Below are 25,501 nucleotides of genomic sequence, written 5' to 3' on the forward strand. Positions count from 1 at the left end.
TACCCTGCCTGTCCCTCCTGAAGAGCCTGTAACCATCTATTGCAACACCCCAGTCACAGGACTCATCCCACCAGGTTTCGCTTATAAAAATGTTACCCTTATATATATAACCCTGATATAAGGCAGAAAAGTCATCACACAAGTGCTGAGTAGTCTGTTATGTCTGGTTCCCTGTGTTACAGTCAACTTTCAGCAATGGTAGTGCTTGCAAGGTTCCACCTGACATTTTTTACTTGATTTTTTTTTTTTTTTTTTTTCCATAAGTGAATTTTTGTCCTTAGTACTTGATATACATAAGACCTCATGCTGTATTGCATTTCAAGTGCAATGAAGAACTGTATTTGTGTCAGGAGTCAGGCTCAGGGAATATGTTAGATGAGTAACAGTCCCAGTTGACTGGCGGCTAGCAAATGTGACGCCCATCTACAAGAAGGGCCGGAGGACTGACCCGGGAAACTACAGGCCTGTCAGTTTGACCTCAGTGCCAGGGAAGCTCATGGAGCAGATCCTCCTGATCACGCAGCACTTGCAGGGCAAGCAGGTGATCAGGCCCAATCAGCATGGGTTTATGAAAGGCAGGTCCTGCTTGACGAACCTGATCTCCTTCTATGACAAAGTGACACGCTGGGTGGATGAGGGAAAGGCTGTGGATGTGGTCTACCTTGACTTCAGCAAGGCTTTTGACACCGTCTCCCACAGCATTCTCCTCAAGAAGCTGGCTGCCCTAGGCTTGGACTGGTGCACGCTTCGTTGGGTTAGAAACTGGCTGGATAGCCGGGCCCAAAGAGTCGTGGTGAATGGAGCCAAGTCCAGTTGGAGGCCAGTCACTAGTGGAGTCCCCCAGGGCTCGGTGCTGGGGCCGGTCCTCTTTAATATCTTCATCGATGATCTGGACGAGGGCATTGAGTGCACCCTCAGTAAGTTCGCAGATGACACCAAGCTATGCGCATGTGTTGATCTGCTTGAGGGTAGGAAAGCTCTGCAGGAGGATCTGGATAGGCTGCACCGATGGGCTGAGGTCAACTGCATGAAGTTCAACAAGGCCAAGTGCCAGGTCCTGCACCTGGGGCGCAATAACCCCAAGCAGAGCTATAGGCTGGGAGAGGAATGGTTGGAGAGCTGCCAGGCAGAGAAGGACCTGGGAGTGATGGTGGATAGTCGGCTGAATATGAGCCAGCAGTGTGCTCAGGTGGCCAAGAAGGCCAACGGCATCCTGGCTTGTATCAGGAACAGTGTGACCAGCAGGGCTAGGGAGGTGATCGTCCCCCTGTACTCAGCTCTGGTGAGGCCGCACCTCGAGTACTGTGTTCAGTTTTGGGCCCCTCGCTACAAGAAGGACATGGAGGTGCTTGAGCGGGTGCAGAGAAGGGTGACGAAGCTGGTGAGGGGCCTGGAGAACAAGTCCTACGAGGAGCGGCTGAGGGAGCTGGGCTTGTTCAGCCTGGAGAAGAGGAGGCTCAGGGGCGACCTTATCGCTCTCTATAGGTACCTCAAGGGAGGCTGTAGCGAGGTGGGGGTTGGTCTGTTCTCCCACGTGCCTGGTGACAGGACGAGAGGGAATGGGCTTAAGTTGAGCCAGGGGAGTTTTAGGTTAGATGTTATGAAGAACTTCTTCACTGAAAGGGTTGTGAGGCATTGGAACAGGCTGCCCAGGGAAGTGGTGGAGTCACCATCCCTGGAAGTCTTCAAAAGACGTTTAGATGTAGAGCTTAGGGATATGGTTTAGTGGGGACTGCTAGCGTTAGGTCAGAGGTTGGACTCGATGATCTTGAGGTCTCTTCCAACCTAGAAATTCTGTGATTCTGTGATTCTGTAATGGGGAAGAAACTCATTACCACAGGTGACTTAAGCTCAGCCGCTGTCATTTTCAGACTGTGAGTAGAATTTGCCTCACATTTTGTATCTATACATATAACCAGAGTCAAGTTTGTTGTGACTTCACTTGTGGAAAATGGTTATGACACTAGAGCAGTCAGCAGAGTGGAGAGGCTACTTATTTGTGGATAACTAACTTCCTCAGTCCAGAGGCCCAGCCATTCATTTACAACTTCATGATGGCTTTCAGTATGAATATAGCTGAATATAGCTGAACCTTCCCAAGGGGTTTTATTTCAAAGTACTTTAATTTTCCTGACACAGCACCTTCCCACTGCACCCCCCAACTACCACAGAAATGTACTATCAGCAAGACTTTTTGCTCACACTTCATCATTCACCTCAGAGCATTTAACAAGCAATCAGTTAAACAGATGAATAAATTAAATCTTATCCATCTCTGTCAGGCAAAGGATACAGTACTTATTTAATAGAATAAGCAGAGCCATATCTCTTCTAAAGCTGGATTCTTTTAGCTTAATCCATATTTAAGTGAACATGAACTATATCAGTAGCACTTAGTAAGTCAAACTGGCTGATCATAATGAAGAGACAGAGGATGACCCTTCAGGATTGTTGGTATCTCTGTTCTATTTCATCACCAAAATAAGATCTAGTCAAAGACTAGCATAGGACATGTATTTACTACCAGTTAAGGAAAACAATGATGACTGTAAATAATATTTTTTTCTTCTATTCTCATGTCTAGTGAACATGAAAAGGGAAAGCAGTATCAAAACACATTTTAATTTGCAACATATCTTGTGTATGGTGGTTGTTAGAAAAGCCAAGCTATTCTTGCAAAGCATATTTAACTTTTGAATTCGTATTTGCACATTAAATGTATGGATTTTTTTTAGAGGATCCAAGGGTTAACAAGACAAAATAGTATCACCAGATCTCTGTATCATGTTCTACATGGAACCAAAAACAAACATCTTAAGTTTGTAGTGCTAATGACACTGTACGACAAATATCAGGAATCCCTCAGTGAAGCATTTATGCATCTCTTTGCTTGAGGCCATCATGACATGTAAAATAAGGAGGAAATCATAGAAAACTACTGTACAACAATTGGACAAGATATATACTGCCTATAGTAACATTAGAGCAAACTGAAAACAGTATTTTTCATTTTTCAAAAAGACTTAATGAAAAGTATGTTTTTAGAGCTGTGGAATAAAGAAATTGTATTCACATTTTTAGTGAAAAATTTAAAATGTCCATTGGGAACATTTATGTTGTGTTTTTAATTTATGCCTAATACCTTAATTTGTTTTGGTTTGTTAGTATTGCTTGAAAGATCCCAGTCCATTGGCCCTACCATATAGAAGGTACTCACTAATTTTTTTACAAAATTCTACTGTTCCTGTAATTGAGGAAACTAGGCTTTTTCAGGCACTTAATTGTATCTGCTACTAGAAGACCATTCTCAAAACATTTTGATTGTTCTGAATGGATCGGTCCATTACAATTTGAAAGGATGTTAAACTGTATGTGTGGGCTCCTGATAAGGCAGATCCTTCTATGGGTGCTCTCTCAACTCATTAAAAAGAAAAGAGAGCAAAGGCTGAAGTGCTTATACTTCACTTATACAGTTTTGTGGCATAAATTTTAGAAGTATGGGAACAAGGTGAGACTTGACTATTTCTAATGCAAGAAAGTATATAAATTAGGTGGCCCTGAAGAACATTTTGCGACTGCCATATTTTTTCTACTTAGACACACCTCACTGAATAACATAAGTTCCTGCATGTCATAAATTGAAGGTAATCTGATTTTCAGTTGTTTATAGATAGACAAAATTGCAGATTAAAGTGTAGGTGAGTGTTTGATCTTTTCCCAGACTTCTCTGAAGACTGTTAACAGAGAAAAGAGTTAATGAAATTCTTTCACCAGTTAAAAAAACTGTTTCATCATAAAAATAATAATAAAAAAAATATAGCATCATTTAAATGGAGCCATAGTAATTTATATGGTGAAATAGTGTACTTCCTGAGCTTGGATGAATAGCTACACTGAAGATGAACACACATTATACTTGCAGCAGTAATAAAGAAGCTGTAGTATTTTGATTCTTCATTTGCTACATTATCTCAAGATAATCATCATCAAAGAGTCTGACCTTTGATGTAATTATAGGCCCTGTATTTTCACTGCAGTATACCGTCTATATCCTCTATATCATCAATACCCTAAATATTTCACATAGAACTACACACTAAGATACTTCCAGTGTAGTTGTTGCTGTCTTCTGGTATTGAGATGTGTATAACCTCATATTTGGACAATGGACATGTATTTCTGATGTCAACGTTAGCATATGAGATTCACTGTGCTTTATTAGAAAATGGTAGTCCCAAATAGTTAATCCCAACATAGAGAAAGCTCCATATGAGGTTCAAATATTCCGAGTAGGTAGACATAACTATGAATTTTAATCTGATAGGTATGAAGCAAACTATTTTTTTTTTTTTTTTTTTTACATAATGTGATGGGAAACATAACCTTTTGCATGTTTTTGTCTGTTACTTGCAGTTGCATTGGAATTGTTTCACTTGAGCTTTTTGTGAAAACACCATCAGTAATCGTGCATCAGAACATGTTTGTGTGTTGTGTTGTGCTCTTTTCCCCAACTCAACAGAAAATAAGGAGAATGAATGATGATTCACAAATCTAATTTAAGAGGGTTAATAATGACACTTTAAAATAGGCAATGTCTTCCTTAATTAATTCATGGATTACTGATTGAAGTAGTTAGAACTGTATGAATAGAGACAATCAGTTTCAGCAGGGACATGAATTATGTTGTACTTACACACTTATATTATTAAAGCTTACTAACCTCTAGTGAACTTTATAACACAAAATGTCTTGAATGAAATCTTGTATAAAATGTGACTACTTTTCCATCTCTGAAGTTTAAAAATGTAAGTACACGTTCTTCCTAAAACCCTTCATTCTTTCATTAAAGATGCTTGCTTTAAATTCATTACTTTTTCCACTGTATAAACTAGGTGGATCTGAATACTTACGGGAAGAATCTAAAGCATTTGGTTGTTATTAGTGTGGAGATAGCTGACTCACACATGCAAAAAATTAAAGAAACTTTACAAATGTTCTAGTGATTTTTGTTTTGTTTTAGGGCTATACAGCACCAAACCACATCCTGTAGTACAACAGACCTTTTCCCTTTTTATTTTTATTGTGCAATATCACTTCAGGTTAATAAAACAAACAAGGACAATACTCTTATTCTCTATTCCCCAGATTTTATTATTTTTATTTAAATATAACATGCTATACATTGTTGCTCAGTGATTTTTGCTTTTATTTTCTTTTTAAATCCCTCCCCTGTTTTCCTTTTACTCCGGAGTCTGTTATGTTGACAGAAAACAGCTTATAGTTGAAGAACTGTGATACTCTAGAGTGTCTGCAGTTTGCTTCCACCACAGTGGAATACGGTATGATAATGATGCAGGAATCACTGATTCCTTCAAGGTAATTTTGCTTTGGTTAATTCTCAGAAACAACTATTCACGTCATAAATGGCTCCTGACTCACTTTGGAAAAGTGATATTTTCTGATTTTGGCCTCTGAGCAGCATAAAGTTTTGAGTACTATTACAAAGTTTATGCATAATCCCTTCCCTGACCAAGTAAACTAGATAATTCTTTAAAAATCATTTGTACCCTTAATGTTCTTTAAGTGGTCAGCCAATACTGCAATTGCCCAAGCTAACATTGAATGTTCACTGTGGGTGGTCCGTTATGTCTTGTCAGTATTCATTATTGATTACAACTTTAAACAACAAAACCTCACTTCTACTATGGTAGTTAAGTTTGCTGATTGTCTGCATTTACATTTAAAATCTGAAATTATTATTTCCCTTTCTAGAAAAGTCACATTTGTGAAGAAGCAAGCTGGAGATAAAGTTCAATGAAATGTAATGTTAGCTATCGGCTAAAATGTTTTGTCTCAAATGACTTTCTGGTTTTAAAACAATTGACTTTATTTAAGTACAGGAAATACAATCTGACCATTTTGTATTTTATGGGAAAGCTATTATTTTTTGCTTAAAAAAAAAAAAACACAAACAGCTGATATTTAAATAACAGATTAAGATTGAAGTGCTGGTTAAACATTGACTTAAATAAGTTATAGAAGACTCCAACACCAGCCTTTTTAGAGGTTAAACATTCTCAAAAAGACACATTATGCAAGGCTATCCTTTGTACCAAAATACAGTTTCCAAACAATAAAAATAAAACCAACTTTTTCACAACAAGAAATATTGAAGATAAAACTGCAGCATCAATATAATCTCATAGTTATCACTTAAAGTATTTAGAACAAAATAATATTATACTACTTTTGTTTCTTACTACAGACACTGCAAAGGCTTATTTATTTATTTAGTGGAATACAATGTGAAGACAGTGGTACAAATTGTTTGATGTACTGTTTTCTATTTATCTGCTCTAACAAAATGAATCTCAATATGGTTATATTGGTGAGCTATCCAGAGCTCTCTAAAATTACAGAGTAAAGCAAAACATAAAACAAACCTTATGTACCTTTAATTGAACAGACTTCATATCACGCTTAACTTTGTTATACTGCAGTTGCTCAAGTTAAGCCATGGGACTAGTAACACTTTATAAAAATGTGCTGGATATTATGCATTTTGAGCCTTCAGTTACAATGATGGATATGAAAGGCATGCTAAAGCTGGATACCAGCACGGCTTTTTGGTTGGCTCTCATATATAATATACATGTGAGTAATAGTCTCTGATAAATGCATGCACATGATTTTGAATCCCCTACCCCTCAGTCCTTATTTAGGTATTGCTCCCAGTATATGCCTGTGATTCTACAAGCTGGTACCAAGGACAAATGTGCTGAATGGGCATATTAACAGAATAAGGAGTGCAGGACTGTGTTGCCTTCTTACTTACCTTTCAGAGACCAAATTTTACACTTGGGAATTACATACTGTTTAGTTTTAATATGTGCAGTCTCAGTGATTTTAACTGGGCTGTCCACATCTAGGTTCCAGCCCAGTGCTTGCCGCAAAGTTTCTCACTGATTGCAATGCATCTTTGATCCCCAAATCCAAGTCAGACATATATACAAACAGATGCATTGACACCCAAGTACAGAGGTGGCCCCTCCTCTCAATTTAAAAACAGCAGAAAGACCCTTTGAACAAAGTATTTCTTGAAGTTTGTTCTTGAGTGTTGAGAAGTAAAAAAAACCTCTCCAACATAGACACCCAATACCATAAATTCAAGCACTGCTTGTTTGGTCTTTTTGCTTAAGTGCAAGACAGTTTAAGAAAAAAAAAATGGATTATACACATTAAATTCTGCCTTTAAAGCCATGTCCATTCCCTATTCTCAGTGTGCTTATGAGGTTTTGACACTTATCAACCTCTGCATAAAGTACTGAGGAAAAGGGAAAACAACAAGCAAATGAGGAAAACATTTCAAAACAAAAAGATATTTAACATCCTATTAAATAAATAACTTAGAAAGAAATAAAAAGGAATGAAGTTAGAACATACAAGCAAATCATACTATCTGTTTTGTTAAAACAGTTTTACACTACTTTGCTTATATTCCTTAATCTTATCCATTCTTCCACAAGGCTTCTCCAAAAACATCTTTGCTTTTACATATGACCCAAGTGCTTCCAGTAAATGCTTGTGTGTCTAACTGTTCATTGGATCATTAGGCTTGAATAAGCAAATAAGGTCCTTGATACAAGTTAGTATTCCATAAATAACTTTCCCCATGAAGATCATTCAATAGATTGTCTCTCATCTGTTAAATTCCGTCGCAGAGATTAAAAAAAATAATAAATTGTTCACACTGGCAATAACTTCCATCCCATTTGATCCAGCTTGTATCTTGATTTTAAGATATGACACTGAACTTAATAAAAGTATTTTATCTGCCAGCAATAAGTTCAAAACCTTCAGAGGCTTCCCCTGCTCTTTTCAAACAAGCAGATATCTGCGCAATTTCTTTGCACTTACTCTTCGAGAGGACTACAAATTATGCTTGACATAAGAGCCTTTGGTTCAACTGAATTGATAATATAGTTCCTTCATCTATGACATTACTACCATTGGAAGAAAGTGAGCTGAAGTGTTTTTCCTTCTTGTTTTCTGTCCTCTTTTTGTGGCTCCCCTTCCATTCAGAGCCACAAACATTTGCCTTCCATTGTGCTTCCAATTTAGGGATGCATATGTGTTATATCCATTTTCTTCTATTCTTTCCTTCAATTTGCAATCACTGTTAAACTCCTTCTGTAAAAAGAAGAAAACACCAATTCAGAATAAACAAATTTCACTGAGATGCATTTAAAGCATCACTTAGATTACAAAAAGTGAAAAAAAAATAATTATAGCAATAATTATAGCAATAAAATGATATAATTCATCCAGAGTTGAAATGCAACTTCTCTGTATTGGAACACAGGAACAATATTAAATCATATTCTCAACAATAAACTCGAAGTATGAGGTAGTGCTCTTGGAATCATTCATCATATTTAAATTCTAATAAATACAACCCTTAAATATCTTGAACCAGATTATTGATACCATATGTTAAACAATGGCATACTTCTTATTGAAAGTAAGATCCTTTACACTACACTGGCCATTAAAAAGTGCTTTTTTGGGTGGATGCAAATCACTGTCAGGCTGTTGATAGAATGGATGTGAAGCCTGTTTACTTGCTGATTTGAAGAGGGGCTTGGCCTAAAAGAATGATTCATATATGAGCCTATATCTTATTGTAAAGATATTCACAGTAAAATTCAGAGCAGTTTTGGGTAGGATACCAGGGATTAATGCTTTCTATTTTTAAAGGAGAATCAGTTGCCCATTTGCTATAAAGGATAAAAAATACAAGCATGATGAAGCAAGTAGAGGGAGACTATAATGTTAAATGCACTTTTATTTGGATCTGCTTCTCTATAGTGAAGACAAGAAAGATTTGTTTTCACAAAAAAGTAATTACTACATATAAAAAAGTCAGATCAAATTACTTATATTCCATACAGAAAACTTTTGAAAGTATAACGTTTACAACATACTAAAACATCAACCAAAAATTAATATTTTGTTGTTTCTGCACTTATAAAAACAAGATGTTATTGTACAGCTCAAATGGAAGCATGTCAGAATCTTAGAGTATGATATACTAACCATTCTTAAGGTGTTTATGAACAAGATAACAAATTTGTATGAATAATAAAACATTTTTCATGGGATAATTATTTCAGGGATTTTTTGATTATGACTAAAATCTGTAGATATTCAGGTAAAAAAAATATATGTAGAAAGTATCTGCATTAATAAAATAGACATTATTTATCTGAATTATATTGTTTTAAAACAACACGGGTCAAATACATATTTTTTTCTATTCCTATTAATTTAAACTAGATTTTTTAAACTAGTTAATGTTCAGTACTTCAAAACAGTAAGAAGTTTCTGGTGTATTATTAATGTTTAACTTGATTTTAAGACCACAGAACACATACTTAATGCTTTTTTAACACAATTGCACATATGCAAACACAATTTGGCTCTCAAAATGCACTTAAATTTTTGGATTAGTAGTTAGTGGAACAATAACTGTTGGGGAATACACTGCCAGGAGAAAACTCCTATGCAAAACAACCATTAATGCTGCCTGTATTCATACGCTAACATACAGATAATTTAACTTTTAGTTGCTGTAGTAATTTGCTACTTCCTATATCAAGGTATTAAGAAGGCAGGTGACTATCAACTACAGTTCTAAACTACAGTAATTTTTCCTATCTGACAGAGTATTAATTTGTTAAAGAAACCAAATGAGTCTTCCTTGGTTCCCTCTAGTCAGTCAAATGGTAACATATTTGATAAATGGAGAAACAGTCATACTTGTTTTTCCAGATGCAGAACCATACTAGAATCCAAACTTTTTTTTTTTTTTTTTTTTTTTTTTTTTTTTTCCTATTCTAGATAATACAGAGAGAACGAATGATGTTGTGAAGTGGCTAAGAAGTCTTATTGGCAGGGGTCTGAGTGTTAGCCCAGGACTGCTTTGTTCATTCCAACCAAATTTCAGTATAGCCCTGCACCTATATGGTGAATGAATGTCTATTGTGCACATGCTTAAGAGTGTTTTTAAAATTTTTATTGGTTCTGTTTTTCATATCCATCTGCAAGCTGCCACTCTGCAGTAATATGAGTCTAACTGCAAGTCTTAGGAGGATGGGAAAAATAATAACAGAAGCATTCTTGAAATCTCAGAAGTATTATGGAATAGGTTTTGATAAGTCATTATATTGTGATTTTATGATGTGAATATTGAAAAATTATCTCAGTTGGAATTAAAAAAACAGCTTTCCACATTCATAGCCTCCTGTCAACACTATTTCTAATACACTGTGAATTACTGAATCTTATGGCAGCAATTTCCACCTACGGTACATGAAAGTTGTTTTGCCTTCTTTTGTGTACGAATAGGGTTGGATGAACTCCTACCACACCAGCAATGGATAACAAGTTGGGTAGGAAACCTTATTTTAGGTTTTGGGACAGATCATCACAAATGACTAACTTAACAACATTAACCAAGATTTGTATTGACTGGTGATATAGGCTAATATATTCACTTATGTCCAGAAGTATTCCTGTGATCAATAAAGCAACAGAGCTTAATTGAAAAAAGGTAACAATGTTAGTCACTCAGTATACCCTTATGATTCTCAAACGTGCAGGGCTGACCACTGATTATCTATTATATCTCATCAGTGTAATTTTATAAATTAAAATCTACATTTATGGGAGCTTAGGAAAAAATTATCTGTTCAGGTCTTTCTATCCCTAATGCAATTCTTCAACACTGCCCAGGAACTGAGGAGATCAGAAGTAACCTCATAAACTAGGAGTGACTAGTAACAACAGTGCAGATAAGGGAAGACAGTTTATGAAGTTTATATGAACTCAGTGCACCCAACAGAAATGCTTACTTAGAAAAAAGGGCCAAATGACATCAACCCCCTTGAATCTCAATTGATGAAATCGGTAGTCTCAGACTGGCAATACTTCATTGTTTTCAGCAGAAGTGGGCTTAACTATGTTACCCTCTTTAAAACCTATGGATGTTCTGAATCCAGAGCAATCTGAAGATTGGCTCATCACCTCTGTACATGACTTGAATAAGTTTACACTTATGTGGGTTCAAACTGGATAAAAAGTTGCAAAATTACAAACCAGTTGATATGTAATAACAGAACAATCTGATGTCTGTGCCATCATGCGGATGTGTGAGTGTAAACTTGAATTTAGTAGTCAGATTTCTAGACTATACTGCTTCCTATTAAGAATTTATTATTATTATTATTATTATTATTATTATTATTATTACTTGTTTAAACTGGAAATATCAGTAAACCCAAACTTACAGAAATGCAAATAGCACAATTTTCAAATGATACCCAAATTCTTCTCAGTCAAAATATCTCTGTCTCTTTGTCCTGTCTATAAGCTTGTGTATTAATTACTATAGTCATTTTATAGCTAAGTGCTCCAGAAATCTTCTTCTCAACACTCATACTTTGATGTGCCTTCTCCATCAGCTGAAGTTTACAACATTTTAGGTACACTTTATTTCCTCAGAATCACTAATTATTGTGTCAGTACTGCAGAAACTCGGCTCTGGTGAGGCCGCACCTCGAGTACTGTGTTCAGTTTTGGGCCCCTCACTACAAGAAAGACTTTGAGGTGCTTGAGCAAGTCCAGAAACAGGCAACGAAGGCAGCTGGTGAAGAGTCTGGAGAACAAGTCTTATGAAGAGCAGCTGAGGGAGCTGGGGTTGTTCAGTCTGGAAAAGAGGAGGCTCAGGGGTGACCTTATTGCACTCTATAGGTACCTTAAGGGAGGCTGTAGCGAGGTGGGGGTTGGTCTATTCTCCCATGTGCCTGGTGACAGGACAAGGGGGAATGGGCTAAAGTTGCACCAGGGGAGGTTTAGGTTGGATATTAGGAAGAACTTTACTGAAAGGGCTGTTAGGCACTGGAATAGGCTGCCCAGGGAAGTGGTTGAGTCACCATCCCAGGAGGTCTTTAAAAGACCGTTAGATGTAGAGCTTAGGGATATGGTTTAGTGGAGGACTTGTTAGTGTTAGGTCAGAGGTTGGACTAGGTGATCTTGGAGGTCTCTTCCAACCTAGATGATTCTGTGATTCTGTGAAAAATATGGAAAAAGAGCCTTAAAGATTACATTTTGTAGATCCTTTCCATCAGCCATCAGTTAGTAAGAAATGTGACTGAGGCAGTGAACATAATAAATCCCAGCTACAAGAAGCTTGTGGCTGGGGGGGCTGCTGGTTTACCAGAGGGTGACATTTTGATGAACAGCTAATTTTAGCTCTAATTAGTAGTAATACACAGACAAGTGGGGTTTTCAGTAGGTAAGAGAGGAAAATATGTTGACTACTGCCATCTGTTTGGAAGGTAAAAAGAGGTACTTACAGAGCCATAGACTTTTCCTTTCTTGTTCATGGCTAAATAATAGTTGCTTTTAATAGACTTAACTGCCACGACTCCAATTTCAACGGATGTTATCTCCAATATGCCTAAAAATAAAAAATCAACTATTTAATCACTTCATTATATGATTTTCTCACTATAGAAAGAACAGTAAACCCCCCAAAATACTAAGCTTCTAATACTCAAAATGAATTGACCAATAGACTTCAGTAACATTCTTCTCCAAACTATTGCAAGAGTATACACAAATATTGTTTCAATTAACATGTTTCCTTTGCAAACCCTGCATTTTAAACCCCATAAATACTGAAACAGCTCCATTCTTCTTAGCATAGATTTTACTAAAATTTATCCGAAGAGACATCTGAACCACAGCATTAAATTAAATCTATAGCATATGTCAATAGAATGTTAGATTTATCCCAATCTTCAAAACCAGTGGTAAACTATTTATTCCTTGTAGGACATTTAGATAAACTAAATCTCTTGGCTACACTGAGATGATAATTCATTTTTGGCAAGTGTGTTGACATTTTGGGATATAGTAAGACTAACCCTAACTGCCACATTATCTTTGCTTTTCAGATATCAGAAACGTTTTGCTCTGTTTGTAATAAATATGATTAACTTTTTTTTTAAAAAAAAAAAAAAAAAAAAAAAAAAAACTATTTCTGGGATACTGGATACCTCAAGGGGCCAGTAACAGGACACAGAAATTTTCATCCCTGCATTGTCTGTCCAAGAGCATACTGATTTGGGACTAGCAGTTAGTACCACTTACATAGGGAGTGACTTCAGAGGTATATTTTCAGCTATTACTAGAGAATCTGGATGGCTCTGTTGTTTTAATGCAAATGTTTTAATATAAGATAAATATGGTTCCAAAGAAATATCTTCTAAATGGTTAGTATAGGTAGTATACTCCAGCCTTTCTATTGATATTAAAGTAGTAGTAACGGGAAAAAAAAGCCATCTAACTCAGAGGTCACAAAGGGGCAACCACTGCGGAAATTACTGGAGGGCCAAAAGTATTGGGAAATCTTAGAGAAAAAACATCCTACATAAAGCCAACAAATAATATGATGAATAGATCAGCTGGGACAACATTGATGAGTTGCCAACTACTTAAAGAAAAGGCATCTGCAATAATTTGGTACTACATATGTCCAACACTTTTTGTCTGAGCAGAGAAAAACTGGAAAATTCATATGTTTTTTTCATTTACTTAAAATTCCTTATGGTAACCACACACCAACTGAATCCGAGCGTAGCTTGTTATTCAGTGCTTTGTCTGGAAATGCTGTTTTTCTGTCCATGAAAACTGTATGCAGTCTGTGCAGACTGTGTAAGCATCTGGAGTTCAGTTTGCAGTGGACGTTTGTAGGAAGCTCCTTCACTGCATAGATATGTATATATTAATAATGGCTGCTTTAGGTACAATGGAAAAGTCAAGCAATATGGCCATTGTGCTGCAGGTCTGTATAAATCAGGATTAACAGATGAGCGAGGTTGATACTTGTTCTGTGACTTGACATAGAAGCTTTGATGCTAGCTAGACAATGGCTGTGAATCAAGCACGACAAAGAAATATCTGATTTTTAATAGGAAGAAAATTGATGATATAGGTTATGGACATGAAAAATAAAAGAAATATAAACCTAGGCAATATAATGGGAAAAGCTTCCTTTTATTGCCATGAAAGAAGAGATGGACTTTTCTGACTGCATTTTTTAATATATATATATATTAATATAATAAATTCTGGATTTATATAAATTACCTATTTTTAAATAAAAATATATGTAAATGATAATGCATTTACCAGAGAATTTGTATTTATTTAACAGGAAGCAGTAGGTTGGCCAGAGCTACAGAGTGATTACATATTAGAAAGACTTCAATGAGAATGGCAACAATAAACAACAAGAGGTCTAGGATCTAGTAAAGCTCTCCAAAAAATGGACCATGTTAAACCAGAAATATATACATGTATATGTGTATGTATGTATATGTACACAATACATTTCCTGTCCAAACCTATAAAGTACTCAGAGAGGAGGGTTATTTTGTTTTAATTTCTTTATGAGTGCCTCATGCTACAAATACTGATTTCAGTATGTAAATGTAAGTGTTGATAGGCATAGTTTATCATGTACTGCTAAAAAAAGCAGTGATAAAACCTTCTCTTGTAAGAATTTAATTGTAAGTTTCTTAACTACAGCATGAAAAATCAACACTGCTAAAGATTGTGTTGCACATATATACTAAAAAACGTCACTCACAGAGCTGAATATCCATTGAGTTTCTAACAGCTGCATGGGAGCAGTTCTGTGACAATTACCTCTTGAGCTTGAAACCCAATGGGTTTAAAAAAACAGTGAAAGCATAGTTACATATGGCATTGCAAGTGTGCTACCTGTGAGGGAGTAAGAAAAACAATTTCCCAAATAAGCTCATTCCATCATCAGAGGTGTATCCAATTCAGTAGCAGCAAAGGCCTTTCTACTATATCTAGAGCTACCTTTTTCCACTGCTAGGTAGAAAAAGATATGCCCGGTTAGATAAATGAAAAATCAAAACATAACTTCCATTAGTCACCTACATGCAATGTTAGCTTGTGCATTAGCACAAGGTCCTAGGTGTAAATAAGAGGAGATGTAAATTGGGGGAAATTAGTCAACTAGTAAAATTAGTAAATTAGTAATCTGGAAAATTCCAGAATGTTTTCAGGAAGAGTGAGGTAAGACCCACTACCTACTTTTAAGACTAATATGACTATTACGAAGGAGCTCTGTATCCTTTTCCATAAGTAAGATGAAGATAATTGTACTCAAGAAAAGTTGTCAGAGCTCCTTAACTAGGTCTTGTTAGCCAGCTCATATATTACAAACGTTGTGCCATTGACACAAACAGATCAGTAAGCCTAGCAGCCAAGGCCTATTATGTTTTTGTTACTCTTATAATGTTGCTCATTTTCACTGAAAAAAAAAAAAAAAAAAAAAAAAAAAGGCAAAGTTGTTTTCTTGATTTTCTGCAAAAGCACTAATACAGAACAGTGGTCTTTAACATTTTTCTACAATGGGTCATCTTCTACAGTATTTGTACTCAAAATCAAGAACAGTTAAGTGGAATGCTTTAAGTTATGTGGATGACAACCTGTAAGAGGGTAAGACTGTGTTGTGAATGTTGCTACAACACCCCTCTCTTTCTGTGCGAGTGACATGTTTTCAGGTCTTTTCCATGTCAAAAACGAATTTAGTCAAACGAATTTTATTGTAGAAATTAATAGCTGTAACCCAAGTGTCACCAGTAAAACTAGGCTAGGTCTATCTCTAACACCAGTAACAATAAAAATAAAATCTGATACTGGCATAATATGTAGTATTATTACTTATTGTATGTTGAAATGGATTAAACTGATTTATAGTTTGTCATAGTATCTTTGTAATAACACCATATTGGATTAACTTAACAGACTATTGCACTTGTGAAATTTCTGAGTGCAGCTGAAGGAGAACAGTGTTTAAATAGGAAACTTGCTCTAAATTAACACATTTTAATGCTGATACACTGCTCTTCACTATAATAACCGAGTTAAAACAACAGAACAATGTATATAAATCATGAAAATTTTTCTGGTAAAGTTTGGTCACTATCTCATTTGCCATTATACCCCCAATCAGGCAGCTAAAAGAAAATAGTGAGGAGAATTGTTATTATGTTAACATTATATATAAGAGTAATATATATATACATCTAATATTATATATGAGAGTATATGTAAGAGTAACTACCTTGATTGTACCCAGTTATGCTATTTAACTGCAACCAAATTTAGCTGAATTCATCTGAACTACTGTCAGTTTGATCTCGTGACCAGTGATCCTGGACTTATTTTCATTGGGTTTGTTTTGTGTTTTTTGGAGTTGAAAAATGTTGTATAGCTTTCAGTGAAAATTTTGCATATTTTAACTTCTGCAATATTTTGAGGAAAGAAGTAAAAAAATTGTTTTTCTTTCAGATAAATGTAGTACTCTTCATCTATTACTCCTTGGGTAGCAGGGGTCTAGTTTGGTATTTATCTGCCCTGTTACTAGTTGTATGCCCTGGAGACTTCACTGGAGTTACATGCTCATTACGAGCATGGAACTATCTTTTGTCTAGATTGCAAATTGTTCAGCATCATTTACACATTTGTTATGGAGGGGATTGTCTTGTGTGTTTGATAGAAATCTATTGAAGGTAATGGGAATCTTTTTGTAGGTGTCTGTGATGTAGACACAAATTCCAGAGCTCAGGATGAGAGCATCAGCTCATCTGACACAGATCTATAAGAAGTCATAAGGACTTTCCAGAACTTTGAAATAGACTGCATTTAAATCAAGTGCTTTTGATCTAAGGGTGAAAATATGTATTTGATTATTCTTGAGTCATTATTAAATTCAGCAGGAATGTGTAAAGTAAAGCAATTGAGACATACAGTATGAAGCATAAAACTGTAGTGCTTTCACCACCTAATGAAACTAACTTCTTTGAGGACCCTTTTTTTTTTTTTTTTTTTTTTTTTCCTCAAGGTTTCTATAGTAGAGCTATGTGGCATGATTGGGCTTCTATGTTACTGAAATAAAAAATATAGATAATTTCCATTGCCTCTCAAGAGTAATCAAGCTTGAGGGTAAGGATCTCTATATAGTCAAAGACAATGTGGCTAAAAGGATGCCAGAGTGAGGGTACTCCATGGCTTTAGTCAGGAAAACTATTCTTGGCAGATGAATTGTTCTTAAACACTTTCAAAAAATGATATGTGACCTCCAAGGTGACCTATATACACTGTCTACATGAGGAAGATTTTCTGTATTTTTGATATATATGGTATTTGATACAAAGCCTTTGCTGTAAGACTGTCACTTATATTTCGTTTGTTACTCTTGTTTAAGAGAATATTCTGATATACTGATTTCAAAAATCTTTCCCAAATTGATGATACCTATTGCTTCTCTCCTGTACGCAAAGGTTTTAGCCCATCACTGATGTAAATTTGGTATGGTGTGATATTACTATTAATTATTTTGATTTATAATTTATTAGGTGCTTATAAGCATATATTTAAAAAATATTTGCCCCATATTTTTTCTCTACATATGCTGACTTGTCTCTAGGTCTTTTGTTTTCCCTTTTTTAAAAATAAGTATTATATTTATTATCATGTTCTTTTTCTATTCTAACCTGTGTTAGTTACCATTGGTTGGAGCTTGTGTTATTTTTCTATGGAGACTAAAAAAAAGTATGTATTCCAAATACTACCTAATATGTTTCTAGTATCTGATTTTATGCCTTGGCTTGGGTTCATTCATTTGCATTGCTAAAAAATAATCACTCAACAAAATAAATAAAATAAATAATTACTATGGTATAATTTGACTTGTATCTAGGTTTGATAATAAGCAGTACAAAAAAAATATTATTGGGGGGAAAATTCTCATCGGTAGTTTCCATTTCCAGTTCTATGTTCTTTAGGAACTTGGAAAAGAAAAAAAAAATATCTGTATATTTTTAAATGAAGAAAATAAAAAAATGCTGTGGCCTCCATTATGGTATTAAAACAGATAGCACACTTACTTTACAGCCATAATTCTGTAAACTCCAACAATTACAACTAATCCCCATTGACCACATCCATTATAAAAGCATGGTTTTCAATACCCAAATGATTTCCAACTCAATATAATTAGAAACATTTTAAATATCATCTTGAGATGTGCCCTGTAGCCATGCATATGCTCTCTTTACAGGTCCCAAAGGCTCAAAACATACTCCCAATAGAAACCAAATATATTTAACTTAAATAAACTGTATTTTTATGGTTTATAAAAGTGATCATTGTATAAATGAGAAAGCTGACTGGCTATCTTGTTCCACACAGAGGGATTGTTTAAAATCAATCAATCAAACAAACAAACAAAAAAAAAACCCATACTCTTACATAATTCTGTACAGTAATTCCAAATGTCTTATGTTCTTATAAAAATACTGGTAATATGAGGCAAAAAAAAAAATACAGAATATCCTAGAACTTGTGTAAAATTATGTCAAGCAATTTGTTAGGAAACAGACGTGACAGAGTACCAGATACATTATCAAGGCTGTATTACAATGGACCAAAAAAACCCTGTACCTTGCAATGAGAACCACATGATTCTGAAATCAAATGCTATGTAGCATGAGGTAGTGACTGTTTTTCTGTAGTGTTATTTGTATAGTAAGTTCTTAAAATGCACTTTACTTGTCTGTAACCCTATTCTTAATGTAAAAGAATGGGAATACCTTCTATACTCCCCAATTCAAAGACTTCACATTTCAGACATAATGCCATCCATATATGTGGCAATCCACAGGCAGTCCTTCCCTCCCTTGCCTTTTCTTCTGTCTGCACTGCAGAATAAGACTGAGTTCATCTGGACAGAATGTGATAATGACTGTGAGTTTCTGAAACTTTCCAGTTTCTGAAATGTTGACAAGAAGGTGCTGGACCTGTGAAGTCAGGTAGCAAGTGGGTAATGGGAGGGCGAGGAGGGGAAACTTAGCAACATATCTTTAAACTAAGTTTTCAGAACTTTTTTTTTTTTAGATCACCCTGCAGGGAGCATCTCTAGAGGAGTTTCTTTGACTGTCAGTGTCTTGGGCCAAACAAAGTTGATGATAAAGCATCATGTTAAAGATTTCACAATTCAAAAAGCTGCTCCTAGTAGGCTATTTGAAAAAGGCTTGTTTGAGGAAGTGAGAAGATTGGTTGGATGTGGTCATGAAAGACAAGAGTGAAGTACTAAGGGGTCACCGAGTCTGTTCCCACTCTGTTTCACCACTTACACTGGTGGGGAGTGAGTTGAAAACATCCCCAAGTCAGAATGTATACTGCTATCAATCTTACCATAGAATCATAGAATGGCTTGGGTTGGAAGGGACATTGAAAATCATTTAGTTTCAAACCCACTGCCATGGACAGGGACATCACCAACTAGATCAGGTTGCCCATGGTTTTGAGCATTGAACATGGCATTGAACACCTCCTGTTTTTTATTTATTTTGCATAAGAATTGCTGACATCAGACAGAGAAAGATAGTGGAACAGAAAATAAATACATTATAATGCATTATATGCATTTATCCAAATGCATATAGATATTATATATATAAAAATGCATATAGATATTATATATATATGCATTATATATAATATCTATATATATTATATACATAATATATGTATATATATTATCTTATAATATATATTATATCTTATAATATATATTATACATTATATCTCCACATATATATATATGGATAAATGCCTGAGATAAATATCCAAACTTCTGGAAGACTGTGGGAATAGGACTTCAGGGCCTTCTTGCATGAGCACAGTATCAGCATAAGATATGAAATCTCCGTTGTACACAACAACAACAACAACAAAAAATTATTAGAGCCCTTTGTCAGATAATCAGAGGGAATAAGAGAAGATAAGTTGCTTCTCCTTTCCTTATCTGTTTCTTTTATGAGTTTGATTTCAGGGCAGAGTAAAGACCACTCAACCAACACTCCTCTGTAACACCAAATACATGGAAGGGTGGCAGCAGTATGATACATAGGAAGAGGGAATCCTATTAGGGATGAAATGGTAAGAGCTATTGGTTAGTAAAGCAGAAGTTTAAGTTTAGCTACAAAAATGTCAGGAAGCAATTTATGCTGCATGGGCACATAATACCGACATATAACTGAAAATTAATTTTCTCTTCTAGTGTGTGGAGAGAGATAGACAGCTCCAAAGGACAGGTCTGAACATTGCCACTTCCTCTGCTAAATGACTGAAGTTAGATGGGTTAAACTTAAGCAAAGGAAATGCAAGAAGTGACTTCAAGGATACATCTATGCTGTCAATTAAGATGTGTTCAGATCTGTCCTTAAGGACACCTTCTCCATTACTTTCATCACTTACATGCTAGCATGTCATCAGATTTAGCCTAAGTGCTGGAATTGTCTTGGAGGAGGGAAGATGATAAACAGTCTCACTTCCTTCACATGGATTTAATTCATGCTGTGTATATGGAATGGCTACAGGTAGAGCCAACTCTACCTAGCTCTGTTAAGCAGAACTCAGATTTCTTGAACTCCATGCTTTGAGCAAAGACAGGAAGAGATGCAGCCAGCTATGTGAATGTTGATGGAAAATGTAAAGGTCTGAAGATCTCAGCATGCTTGACCCCAACATTGCGAGATTTGATAACATGCAGATTAGACACAGACAGAATGTCAGAATTCATTATCTGAACTGTTTCTGAGATGGAGAAGTTACAGCTGACAACTCAAACCGCCCAAGGAGTAGTAGCAATTAACACACCAGGAGGAAAAAGGGGAAAACAAAACACCCCAACTTAGAATATATGATCTATGTATACAGATGCAGGGCTGATTTGTTAGCTCTGTTGACAAAGGCAACTTAAGGAGTGTAAGCCCTCCCTTCCCCCAGATACTTTATCCTGCCTCTGTGCTGAAGTTCACCAACCCTTCAAATATAATTGTTTGTGGAGCAGCACTATAAACAAAATCATTGGAATGATCTAGCCTGAAAATAAACTCTTGATAGAAAACAAATCAACCGAAAACCCTAAGGACTAAACAATCCAAGTTTTTGCAGTCATTCCTAGTAGTATATGTTTTCTAGACCTCCTATTGCTTTCTTTCTGGTATCTTTCCAACTGGCTAATTTTTTTGAAGTGAGGTGCCCAAGACTGAACTAGTGTTCTAACTAAGGTCTGATGGGTACTGAATAAAGCAGAAAGATTACTTCATGTGTTTATAAGGAAACTTGGATCCCAATCCAAATCCTAATCGAAACTTGGCAGACCATATATGTTTCCATTTAGTAGACAGGACCAGGCACTCAGGAGTTCTGCCAAATCTTAAATTTCTAGGTCTCCACAGAAATACATAGGATGATGGAAAGCTTCTAAGAGACCAATATAGTTCAGTAAATTTCCTCAGGGGTGTATGGAGCTGCCTATTTGTAACCTGGGTGGAATCCCATGTTACCTTTTACATTCACAATCATTATGTTCATCTCCTGCATTTTAACATTTGTACAAATTTCAACATGAATAAGAGAGCAAATTGAATGAAATCATACGGTCTGTTCCATTTATTGCCCAGCCTAATACACAAGAGAAGGATAATATATAGACAGTGACACTGCAGAAGAAAAAGTCAAAATGCATGGTGACTGGTAGGAGAACCAGATTGTTACTTGCAGTCTCAGGAAAGGCAGACCTTCACTGCTAAGGCAGTCAAGTGCAGTTCAGTCAGAAATTCTTAGCAGATACAGTATATATATTCACAAATGGGGCACAAATAGATGAAAAAATGTATAGGTGTATCAGATGTATGTATCACTTACAGTGTATTGCAGATGGCCTCTGCTGCTTTTATCTCAGCAGTCTTTATCCTAGTGACAGGTCTGTTGCCTCCTACAGAGATTGTCTCGCAAATACTACTCAGCTGCACATCGAAATGAGAGAACAGTTTTGTTCAACAGTTATATTTAATTTGAGGCCTCATAGATCTCAGCTTCACTCCTTTTTATGCAGAAAACAGGATTGGAAAAATAAGATCTCTTATTTTCTGGTTCCAAATAGCTTCTTCTGTAAGGTGGGAGACAGAGGGAAACTCATTGCATAACTATACCACAAAAACTGGAAATTTACATTGCACACTGCCAGTGGAAAGTAAGATCCCCTCCTAAATCTGTATGGGCACAATGACCTAGTTTTGGGGTAAAACAGAAAGTTCTACAGGCTCCCTTTCTAGGGACCATGTCTAAATACAATTCCTAACAGTATCCTGATACTACTGTGTTTCTATGAGGAAAAGGGTGTTTTAGTGTTTTCAATGCAAATCAGAAACTTGCCAACTGCACTAATCTATCACATTAATTAGTTGTTCCTAATGAATTATATCTGGTTTTGCCTTACACAGGAGAAAGGAATCCATGGTATTTTAAAATGTGGGATCCATGTGTTAATAATGCAGGACTATCCCTGGACAGCTATAATTATAACTTTTTCACATAATTACCTTAGGTGGTAGTTACTCATAAACATTTTCAGCAGTTTTATTCCACAATAACACAAATATTCCTAGTATTGCTTGGTCATAATAACCACTATTTTAAGGAAATCTCATAAGGACTGTGGGGATATAATGAACATTTTAGAAGTATAGACTAGGGAAGATATACAGCAAAGGTGATCAGTATTAAGAAAACGATTGCAAACCGTATTTCAGTATATCTTAAAATTACAGACTGTTTTTTGTCCCTGGCAACATTTTCTTCCTCAGATTCTTTTCTTGACTGAAAATAAATGTGATCAAATAAAAGACAGACCTGTGAATCTAGCATTCTCATTTACATAGTCTGTATCAATACTGTGTATAATTTAAGATTGACATAGGTTGTGAGTAGCTCATAACCCTGGGGGGTGTTTTGCCAACAAACTACTGTCGAAAGTTTTTCAGATAAAATATTTATTGAAAAAGACAATCATGTTATTGGATAATCTTAGAGTAAATAAAGAGACAAAGTGAATGGAGTGAGAAATTGATTGTGAGTTCATACTGCAGAAGATGTTAAAGCCGACAATTTAATAAGTGAAAATAACTAGATGACCTCTGAACATCAGTTCGTTGTTTTGACTATTTTTTTTTTTTTTCTGACATAAACAGTCTGGGTACTTAATTCATCCTAAGATGCAAACAATTGAAAAGACACCATTCAATCACTGCATATATCATTCTTGTTATAATGCTATGTGATGAGCTTCTTGTTTTTAATGTTAGATTTGTACTCTGGTTTACATATCTTGTACACTTTCTTCATTATCAAAGGTGTGCTGAAACACTAAAGCAAGTAACAAGGTCTGTACCCTTGCACAAAGATGTAAACTATTGCCTGCTTCAGCTACAGTGCAAGCACCTGATATATGTCTTTCACAGTGTTTTCATCTTTAATACTTGACTATCTCCTAACCTGGCTGGACCTATCTTCGTTCTTCCAGTACAAACAGCTTTTTTTTTTTTTTTTTTTTTTTTTAAACTCTGATGAGCAGTGATAAGTGCTGTCTTAAACATTCATTCAACACCTCATCAAAAAGCAGGATGACAAAATCATCAATCTTGCACAGAAATTTAAAAGGCTGATCTGCAGAGCACAATCACTTCACACCCTTCTGCTTTCATTTCCTTCAAGTCTCTTTTTATAATGTTTCTCATCTTGCATGCTGACATCCTCAGATGTCATGATAACAAGCATGTTTTGCCCAGGATTATGTGATCTAATTGCACATGCAGCCTGTTTTTCTTTTTTCCCTTTCCTTGAAATGCACAAGACTTCTGTGCAAATACTCACAAAACTATGCTTGGGACAGTTAATGGACAATAGAATACAGTAGGGAATACGTAAAGTGTAGGGACCTCCTGTCTTCTCTCCCTACTTTTATGTCAGGCTCAGTGATACCTTCACTTACACTACTGCCTAACGTTGTAAAGAGCACCTGCCCCCTTGGCTGGCTCATCAAAATTGTCTGGCAATCATATTCACACCTTCGAGCATAGTCTGGTGCATCCATGAGAGTACTTGGTTCAAATTTCCTGTGATGACCTCTGGAGACTTTACCTGTAGACCACTGACAGGTCTGTGTTTTTTCAGCTCTGAGTGTTGTGAAGACTGTGTGGCATCCCACCATTGCGCTTTTTATAGTTTGATGCCAAAGTCATCTAGACTTCCTCTTGTAGAGCCTGGCATGAGAGTTTATAAGACCAAAAGAACCAAGCCAGGCTTGTCTTTGTCCATATTTCCTCTCAGGAGTTGTCCTTGCAATGAACTTTTGTGAGAATTTTTGTGGAGGTTCATCTCATGAGGAAATAGTTCATGCCAAAGAAAGCTAAGAGTGAACTAGTTTATATGCTAGGCTGTCAACCTTGAGAGCTATGGTACATGTGCTGTTCATACAGCCTGCACATAGACAATAAATATAAAACGTTCTATGTGCTTGTCTGTGATCCAACTCTACGATTATTTTCCAGTAAGCATCAACTTTTCTATACAGATGCTGTGCAACTGATATTAGGTAACTATAAATAAAGAAATAATGGGTTAAAAATAGGGAACAAAAATAATCAGTTTTCTCAGGAAGAAATTGGGCCTGGAGAACAAGTCCTACAAGGAGCGGCTGAGGGAGCTGGGCTTGTTCAGCCTGAAGAAGAGAAGGCTCCTTATTGCTCTCTACAGATACCTTAAAGGAGGCTGTAGAGAGGTGGGGGTTGGTCTGTTCTCCCATGTGCCTGGTGACACGATGAGGGGGAATGGGCTTAAGTTGCGCCAGGGGAGTTTTAGGTTGGATCTTAGGAAGAACTTCTTTACCAAAAGGGTTGTTAAACATTGGAATGGGCTGCCCAGGGAAGTGGTGGAGTCACCATCCCTGGAAGTCTTTAAAAGACGTTTAGATGTTGAACTTAGTGATATGGTGTAGTGGAGGACTTGTTAGTGTTAGGTCAGAGGTTGGACTCGATGATCTTGAGGTCTCTTCCAACCTAGAAATTCTGTGATTCTGTGATTCTGTAAATTCTTTGCATTGTTTATACTCAATGTATTCATTAGTGATCCACCATAATGGATGGATACTGACATGAACCCTGCTGATTATACTGAAATACTCAGGGTAGTAAATCTGAAAAGAAGCTGGAAGTAAATGCAGAGGTTTCTCAAGATTCCAGCTGATAGAACAGTAAAATACCCGATGAAATTTGATGTAGATGAATGTTGTGAAGTAATGCACATGGGGAGAATACTGTTAATTTTATAAACATGGAATGTGTTGCAGAATTGCTTATGGTACAGCTATTAATTCTCAGTCATATAATAAATAGTAGAAAGAAAAAGATAGGAAAGTACAGGAAAGGAATTTGGACTGTTTAGGAAATAATATATAGCAACAATATTTAAATCCATTTGTGCCTCA

The 25,501-nt window shown here is 36.0% G+C and overlaps 1 protein-coding gene across 2 annotated transcripts in view; it reads right to left on the reverse strand.

Moving 5' to 3' along the window:
- Positions 1–5,228: 5,228 nt before the first annotated feature.
- The window catches only part of FGF10 (fibroblast growth factor 10), a 64,996-nt gene continuing 44,723 nt past the window's right edge, over positions 5,229–25,501 (reverse strand). For both annotated transcript variants that reach the window (XM_084305780.1, XM_084305779.1), the window contains exons 4-5: positions 12,417–12,520; positions 5,229–8,190 (exon numbers count right to left, since the gene is read on the reverse strand). In XM_084305780.1, the coding sequence (XP_084161906.1) occupies positions 7,993–8,190; positions 12,417–12,520 (302 nt within the window). In that variant the 3' untranslated portion in view covers positions 5,229–7,992. The remainder of the gene's footprint in view (positions 8,191–12,416; positions 12,521–25,501) is intronic.

This window comes from Netta rufina (genome assembly GCF_964035555.1).
Source record: "Netta rufina genome assembly, chromosome: Z".
Lineage (NCBI taxonomy): Eukaryota > Metazoa > Chordata > Aves > Anseriformes > Anatidae > Netta > Netta rufina.